This window comes from Diabrotica virgifera, chromosome 1 (assembly GCF_917563875.1).
Source record: "Diabrotica virgifera virgifera chromosome 1, PGI_DIABVI_V3a".
NCBI classification, from domain to species: domain Eukaryota; kingdom Metazoa; phylum Arthropoda; class Insecta; order Coleoptera; family Chrysomelidae; genus Diabrotica; species Diabrotica virgifera.
Genome location: NC_065443.1, coordinates 263,691,553 through 263,701,153, shown reverse-complemented (window position 1 = coordinate 263,701,153; position 9,601 = coordinate 263,691,553). Strand labels below are relative to the sequence as shown.

The following is a 9,601-nucleotide window of genomic DNA, read 5'->3' as shown; positions in this document are numbered from 1 at the left end:
TCATAGGCGCCCATGCCCATGGGAAGGAGGGGCGTCGTGACCCCCCTAGCTTTTCGGATGCTTTAAACTATATATTTTCATCCAAAGTATACAAAACGTAATGTGCAACATCTTCACGTCTGCCCCCCCCCCTAAATATTTTTATATGGGCGCCCATGATCATCTTCTCTCTATTCTAGATTCAGGTGTTGTATTGAAATAAAAGCAAAGTTATTACCTACAAATAAATGTATTTTACAACACCAACAAATTATTCTTAAAATATTTTAGAAAAACACATTGTTTAATTTTTGGTACATTTTTTCGTAACAAATTTCATAAATTTGTATATCAAGCTGAAATTATGTATTGACTGAAATAAATTATTATAGTAAGAATATAATATTACCAAATACAGCAAAATAATAATAAACAAATAAATTAAAACGGGATACTGCCCGGAAGTTGGCTATAGTTTTAAGAAAACTTTAAAATCGAAGTAAATATTTCTGTTGTAATTGGTATATTTTAATTAAAATTAAAATTTGAACAGCAAAATGAATTACATTAATTCTACAGAACGTTTTCGGACTTATCAGTCCATCTTCAGTGAACTTTGAGGTACTTGCTAAATAGCCCCTGAACCACGAGTTGGCAGACTCATTCAGACCAAGATGTACATATGTATCCTCCATTTTTGAGCAGGTATCTTATATTTTCGGAAAATTATCCGTTTGCATCGGCTTTTATTGGGCTAATTTTACAATTTTTATCTTCAAAATAAACGGTTTCGTTTTGGTTCAAATCGAGTCTCTTGCCATCCTCTGACACCGGGTTTCTCGGTCTACCCGTTATCAAAGAGGCTTCGCAAGAAGACTGATTTGAGTCAAAACTCACCGAGAGGTTGGTGTAAATATTCAAATATTTACACTGGACTATGGTTAGATTGACCTCTAACGGGGAACGATGAAATTAATGTCGACAACGATTCAAGCAAGCTAGAACACTCAGATATACAGCTAGAACACCCAGATATACAGATATACCCTTTACTAACACCCAGATATACAGGGTGTTAGTAAATAAGTATAAAAAATTTTAAGGGCTAATTCTACATGAAAAATTAATGCCGGTTTGCTCTATCAACATATGTCCGCAAATGCTTAGTTTCCGAGATATGGGGGTGTTGACATTTTTATTTCAAACTGCCAATTTATTTATGGCTCTAAGACCAGTTGAGTTATGAAAATGAAATTTGGTGAGTTTTAGGAGGTAGTTATTACGCATTTTTTGACATACAATTAAGAATTTTGCATTCATCATTGGCGCGCCTACGGGTAATGGTCTGAATTTTTTAAAGAAAAAATAGCATGCCACTGAGATATTTCGAATTAAAAATTATTTTCAAATTCCACGTCTAATTTATGATAAAAATCCTTTCTTGCCTTTTTTTCATATGGTGCACCGTTTTTATGCAGAAAAATAAAACATCTTGACGCGTATTTTTCATTTTATTAACACATTATCAAGAAATATTAAATATAATAATACCAAACTGGAACAATAACAGAAAATAGTACTAATAAGGTTTTAACTAGGCGCAGAGCTACAATAAATGTTAAAAATGACCTCCTTTAGAGGTTATATAAGAATTTTATATTCATTATTGGCGCGCGTACGGGTAATGATCTGAATTTTTTAAGAGAAAAATAGTACGCCACTGAGATATGTCAAATTAAAAATCATTTTACTACGTATATCGTTTACGTACTATTTTTTCCTTAAAAAAATTCAGACCATTACCCGTACGCGCGCCAATGATGAATATAAAATTCTTCTGTTACCTATAAAGGAGATCATTTTAAACATTTTAGTATTATTATATATTTAGTATTATTATATTTGATAGTTCTTGATGATGTATTAACAAATGAAAAATACGCGCCAAGATGTTTTATTTTTCTGCATAAAAACGGTGCATCATATGAAAAAAGGCTAGAAAAGTTTTTTATCAAAAATTAAACATGGAATTTAAAAAGAATTTTTAATTTGAAATATCTCAGTGGCGTACTATCTTATTCTTTAAAAAATTCACCGTATGCGCGCCAATGATGAATACAAAATTCTTAATTGTATGTCAAAAAAAATGCGCAATAACTACCTCCTAAAACTCACCAAAAATTTATTTTCATAGCTCAACTGGTCTTAGAGCAATAAATAAATTGGCAGTTTGAAATAAAAATTTCAACACCCCATATCTCGCAAACGAAGCATTTGTGGATATATGTTTATAGAACAAACCGGCATTATTTTTTATGTAGAATTAACCCTTAAAATTTTTCATACTTATTAACTAATACCCTGTATAAATATCAAGACACATAGGAAAAACATTCCATCGATGCATCTCAGCTTGCCTATCCGAATCGTCATCATTTTTCTACTCGTATTCTGAGTAAAGTGTAAAAACAAAATAAATGGTTTCGTTTTGATTCAAATCGAGTCTCTTAAAATCGAAATTTTTATATTGTTACTAATCCTTTAAATGCAACCATACTGTTTGGTTCTGTGGCTATTTAGCAAGTACCTCCAAGTTCACTAATGATGGACTGATATAAGTCCGAAAACGTTTTGAACATTAATGTAATCCATTTGGATTTTAAATTTAATTACCAATTACGAACAGGAGGTTTTACTTCAATGTTTTTTAGTAAAAAAATAATTTAACTAGAGAATTTTTGCCATGGGAACACTTAGGCCTGTCGCCATGGGGGGTACAACGGCCTCTTTTATTCAGATGGACTTACCCAAGTTTTTTTATGTATTTTGACCCGTAGAACACGAATTTTTTGGGTAACAGTTGATCCGGATGTCGATAAGATTGTTACATATAAGCAAAGAACTTGAGGAATTACATAACAGCGATTTCTCGCAAAACAAAACATTTTTTTGTATTTTTTGCGCCAATCTAAGCAAAAAATGTTCTGACAAGTTTTTTCGTAGGATGTATATTTTTCGAGATAAACGCGGTTAAACTTTAAAAAAATCGAAAAATTGACATTTTTGAACCCGAATAACTTTTGATTAAAAAAAGAAAATAGCAATTCTGCTTACCGCATTTGAAAGTTCAAGTCAAATTATATCGGTTTTAATTATTTGCATTGCTAAAAATTTATCTTTTTATTGTTAGTTAGCTATAAACCATAAACACATAGTTTTTGAGTGATGTTTTCATTCAATGATCTCTCATTTAAAATCGAACGAATAGGTAGAGTAGGTACAAGTAAACAAGTTTACAAGCGAGGTAATTTCTACGTAGTGCATGCATTAAAACGCATGTATTGTCCACGGGAAACACTAGCTTTGTTTAACAATAAAAAAATAAATTTTTAGCAATGCAAATAATTAAAACCGATATAATTTGACTTGAATTTTCAAATGCGGTAAGCAGAATTGCTATTTTATTTTTGAATCAAAAGTTATTCGGGTGCAAAAAATGCAATTTTTCGATTTTTTGAAAGTTCAACAGCGTTTACCTAGAAAACTATACATCATACGAAAAAACTTGTAAGAATATTTTTTGCTTAGAATGGCCCAAAAAATACAAAAAAATGTTTTGTTTTGCGAAAAATCGCTGTTATATAATTCCTCAAGTTCTTTGTTTATACCTAACAATCTTATCGATATCCGGATCAACTGTTACCCAAAAAATTCGTGATCTGCGGGTCAAAATACATAAAAAAACTTGGGTAATTTATCTAAATAAATGAGGCCGTTGTACCCCCCTAGCGACAGGACTAATTTGGCACCTTAAAATTAATATTTACTTAACAAAAATTATCAAAAGCTAGGCAACTACATACGTATTTATTAACTATTATTATATTTACATTTTATACAACCCCACCTTTAAATTCGTTTATTTCCCTAATTTATTATTTATCCTAGAAGTTTTTTCTAGCACTCCGTAACTGCAATCCTTTATCCGTATCTGAAAGACAAGGCACTTGGACAATATTAAAATAAATCTGCCCCATCAAGTTGGCTGACGGAGATGGTAGAGCCTTCTTTAAACATTGATACAACCAGTCGTCGCATTTACAATGGGATTTGGTGAAAAAGGAATTGTTCTCGAGGTCATACTTTTTGGAATTAGCCATGATCTTTACGGGACAGAGATCGTGAGTTCGGCAGCAAGAATCTACTGTTGAATCTACTCCCAAGTCGAAGTAGTTTTTAGCTATGTCTCCGGTGCCACACCATTTGGTTCCTAGAAAAGAAACAAAAACAATCATTTTTTAACCAGTTTGTAGTAGACATTTTTTAAAATCTAATCAATATAGAGTTGGCGAATATTTAATCAAGTTAGAGTGGCGAACACCTGGCAGAACCAATGTTTAAACAATATTTCGAATCATGAAAAGATCCCTAGCGCCTGTTCAACCGGGATTATATGCCAAATTTAAAAAAAAAAAGGAGATAAAATGACATGCGAAAATTGACACGTTTCGTATGTATACAGTAACCGCCAACCTACTAGACACTTAGGAACATTGCTTATTTTTTATTCAACAATAATAAATCTGTTGATTTTCACAAAATTTTTACCAAAAATTTCATTTTTTTGATTTCTGAGTGATACCAAAAATTCAAAAGTCATTAAAAATAAAAAACTCGACGTTGTGACCTCGTGAAACTCATAAGCTAATTAAATCTTTTTGAATTTTTTGTTTCGTATGATCTAGTGACGAGATCTGATGTCCACCGCAAAATCCATTTTTTTGTGAGCTGCCTATCAAAATTTGTCACCAATGGCTTATTTTTCAATATTTTGGACTGAATTTTTTCTAAATATTATTTGAATTGTACTTAATATGTTTATTTAATTTAGGAATAAAATAATTGTACCATTGCTTCGAACAAAATTCACAAAAATGTGCTTGATATATTGATTATGTTGATTTCAAACCATACCCCCCCCCCCGTTAAAAACAACCCGCTAGTTTTCACAATTATAAACTTATCAGGATGACACGTTCTACAATTAAAATCACGCTCTACAATTAAATCTTCCATGTTCCAGTGTTCCCGTACATCAAGGTTTATCCGACTAAACACCGTTAAGCTATTAACAAATTTTCAGCTTGCTATTAATCAACTTTTTTTTTGGTACGCTGGATCCAGGCCTATAACGAAATGTGTTAAGTAGATATAAAAAGTAGGAATAGATAATTGTACTTTTCAGAAATTTCCATATACAGTATGTCCCTGTAAGTTGTATCCATATGGAAAACTTTTTTATTATAAATTTTACGAAAAAAAGTTATTCTTCATAAAAAGCTCTGCATGGTCCAAAACCTAAGATTCATTCATCAGATATTAAATTTTATGAATATTATACGAGATATGTAAAAAAGTTTGAATTTCACTCAAGAGTAAAGTAGCTTTATTTTTCACAATATTGAACATTGCTATTATGAAAAGTTGTTTGGAACTAAAAACTATATTCTAATGTGCAATTACATCCTTGTAATTGAAAAAAGTTTTTTTTTGTAAAATTATGGATAACATAACATTAATTTCTGTTAATTCAATTCTGATAACTCTTTTATTATTAATTTTACCAAAAAAACTGATTCTTATTAAAAAGTTCTGCATGGTCTAAAACCTAAAATACAACCATCTTATATCAAATTTTATCAATTTTATAGGAGGTATGTCAAAAAAGATAAATTGAGATCAAAAGTAAAGTACCTTTATAGTCCAGAATATTTCAATTAGAAGAATGTAATTACATACTGAAACATAGTTTTTAATTCTAAATAACTTTTCATAATAACAATTTTCGATATTCTGAAAAATAAAGGTATTTTACTCTTAAGCGAAATTCATATTTTTTGACATACCTCGTATAAAATTGATAAAAGGACATCGCACACATCTTATGGAAAATATAATGTCACTCAAATTCAATAAAATTTATACGAATAGATTCGTTTTAAATTAACTGTCAATTCTTATCATTGCGCCAACTCTTAATTATGATTAATTACGGCGCAAATTGCAATTAAAGTTTATCGAAATCACATTTTTGGAGTCTATAAACGTGTCAGTTATAATCACTATTGCTCTGGGTGCTATTCAAAACAGCTTAAACCCCGCTGGGCCTAAGCGGATTAGTGAAACTATTATAATAAGATGCTTAAGAGCTCGAGAAGATTTATGAACTAACTATAATTTGGGTATTTTAAAATATTTTTTTCTCTCTAACTTATGTACCTACCCATTTGATTTCAGATCGATTTATATCAATTTCTGCTCTTATTATTGAAAATTAAGAGTTGGCGCAATGATAAGAATTGATCGTTAAATTGAAACGAATATATTCATATAAATTTTATTGAATTTGAGTGACATTATATTTTCCATAAGGTGTGTGCGATGTCCTTTGACATAAGATGTATTTTATGTTTTAGACCATGCAGAACTTTTTGTTAAGAATTACTTTTTATCGTAAAATTAAAAATGAAAGAGTTATCAGAATTGAAATAATTGAAAATAATGTTAAATATCCAAATTTAAAAAAAAATAATTAGAAGGATGTAATTGCATATTAGAATATAGTTTTTAATTCCAAACAACTTTTCATAATAGAGATTTTCACTATTTTGAAAAATAAAGCTACTTTACTCTTGAGTGAAATTCAAACTTTTTGACATACCTCGTACAGTATTCATAAAATTTGATATTTGATGGTTGAATCTTAGTTTTTGGACCATGCAGAGCTTTTTATGAAGAATAACTTTTTTTCGTAAAATTAATAATAAAAAAGTTTTCCATATGGATACAACTTACAGGGACATACTGTATTTTTCAAAATGGAATTATTGTGCACATCGTTTAAACTATAATTAAGGTGTTTGTTGCTTGAAATATAGATAAGTGCTACCAGGATTAATTATTTTGACGTCAAAATAGTAAAAAAAGTAACAAATAATCTTTACTGTATAGGTAGTTAGTATAATGACCTGTTGAAAATGATAATAAAAAAATAAATATGTGCAAAAATTGTCTATTTTAACTTGGTTTTCTTAAACTGGAAATTTTAATATAATCTGTGTGATAATGTAAATACCGGATTCACAGTATTTTCGACTAACGGCAAATAAAGCAAAAGATGGAAAACATAATACATTGTGAGGTAAAAAAGATAAAACTAGTAGAGGTGGAAATTATCGATATAAACGTATAAATTAACATGACATTACATAGTTTTCCACCTTTAGACGTATCGGAGGAGTTTGACAACTGTCACTGTGACAGGAGAATTTTATAAAATACTCCTGTCACAGATGTTCAAAGGTGGGAAACTATGTAATGTAATGTTCATTTATACGTTTATGTCGATAATTCCCACCCTTAATAGTTTCATCTCTTTTTATTTCACAATGTATTATATTTTTCATCTTTTGCATTATTTTGTCGGTTATTAGCGCGCTCGTCACTGTATATATTTGGGGACAACAATCAGCAAGAGTGGGCGCACTGAAAAAGAGATAGAGCAAAGGATCAAGGGTGAAGGGATTGGAGAAAACATCTCATCTTTAATTCCATTTTTAAAAGTGTAGTGTTCTATGGATGCGAAACATGGCAACTTACTAAATCCCTAAGGGAAAGAAGGAAGACACGAAGGGAGAGAAGGAAGAGAGGAAGGTCGAAAAAGTCCTGGCTAGGCGGCATTTAGAAGGCAATATCGGAAAGGAATATTCACTCTGGCGAATGGAACGACAGACGAAGCTGGAAACTGGGAAACGGAAGGCGAAGGCCGCTATAAATAACCGGGAATTATAATCATCATTGTCTTTGTCTTATCCCTATGCGGGGTCGGCTTCCCTAATTGCATTTCTCCACACAATTATATCTTGGGATATATCAATGTTAATCCCCTTTACCAACATGTCCTGCGTTATCGTCTCCCCCCAGGTCTTCTTTGGTCTTCCTCTCCTACTCCTTCCAGGAATCTGCACTTCAGCTATTCTTCGTATTGGGTGATTAACGTCTCGACGTTGAACATGACCAAACCATCTTAACCTATGCTCTCTCATTTTGGCATCAATTGGTGCCACACCTAGACATCCCCTAATATACTCAATTCTAATTTTATCTTTCTTTGTCACTCCACTCATCTATCTAAGCATTCTCATTTCCGCCACATGCATTCGTTGTTCCTCTTTCTTTTTCACTGCCCAACATTCAGTTCCGTACATCATAGCCGGTCTTATGGCTGTTTTATAGAATTTTCCCTTCAGCTTCATTGGAATTTTTCTGTCGCACAACACACCACTCGCTTATTTCCACTTCATCCATCCAGCATTAATTCTACTGCAAGCATCTCCATCTATTTCTCCATTACTCTGTAATACCGGTCCTAGGTACTTAAAACTATTGCTTTTCACAATCATTTCACCATCCAAATATACCATTTTATTTGTAGTAACTCCATCTTTAAATGAACATTCCAAATACTCTGTTTTTGTCCTACTAAGTTTTAAACTTTTTCCTCCAGAGCTTGTCTCCACTGTTCCAGTTTTTGTTCTAAGTCTCTTTCACTATTTCCTATTACCACTACATCATCAGCATATATTAGCCACCATGGAATGCTACCCTGTAGTTTCGCTGTTATCTGGTCCAAAACTAATGAGAATAAATAAGGACTAAGCACCGAGCCTTGGTGCAATCCTACTTTCACCTGAAATTTATCAGTCTCTCCCACACCTGTCCTAACACTAGTCGTTATTCCCTCATACATATCTCTCACAATCTTTACATATTCGCCAGGGACTCCTTTCTTATTGAGTGCCCACCACAGATTCTCTCGAGGAACTCTATCATATGCTTTCTCAAGATCAATGAATACCATATGAGCGTTGGTCTCTTATTATTTCTGTATTTCTCCATCAGTTGCCTTACAATGAAAATTGCATCTGTTGTTGATCTGCCCTGCATAAAGCCAAATTGATTATCGGATATTTCGGTTTCTTCACGTACCCGTATATCAATTACTCTCTCTCACGTCTGGCATTTGTCCAACTTCTATAATTCTATTAAATAGACCTGCTAGACAACTTATTCCTGTCTCTCCCAATTCTCTCCATACTTCCCCAGGAATTTCATCTGGTCCGACTGCTTTTCCTTTCTTAATTTTTTGAAGCGCTTGAGCCACTTCCTCGTTTGTTAATCCGGTAACCATTGCTGTTACTGTCTGTCAAATTCTTCATTTAATAAACTGTCAAAAAAATTTCTCGATCTCTTTTTGACATCCTTTTCGTGAATAAGTATTTTATTATTTTCATCTCGGATACATCTAATCTGATTAAAATCTCTTGCTTTCCTTGCTCTCTGTTTGGCTATTTTATATATCTTTGCTTCGCCTTCCCTGGTATCAAGTTGATCGTATAGGTTTGAATACGCTTCTGCTTTAGCTTTTGCTACTGCTACTTTCGCTTCCTTTTTGGCGACCATATAGTTTTGAAGATCTATGTCCGATCTGGTTTCTTGCCACTTTTTATATAATTTTCCCTTCTCTTTTATTTTTCCTTGTACTTCATGGAAGAACCGGGAA

At 32.1% G+C, this 9,601-nt stretch overlaps 1 protein-coding gene across 1 annotated transcript in view; it reads right to left on the bottom strand.

The window, feature by feature from the left end:
- Window positions 1-210: 210 nt before the first annotated feature.
- The window catches only part of LOC126884018 (uncharacterized), a 114,255-nt gene continuing 104,864 nt past the window's right edge, over window positions 211-9,601 (bottom strand). The window contains exon 3 of the mRNA XM_050649796.1: window positions 211-4,249. Coding sequence (XP_050505753.1) covers window positions 3,924-4,249 — 326 coding nt within the window. The 3' untranslated portion in view covers window positions 211-3,923. The remainder of the gene's footprint in view (window positions 4,250-9,601) is intronic.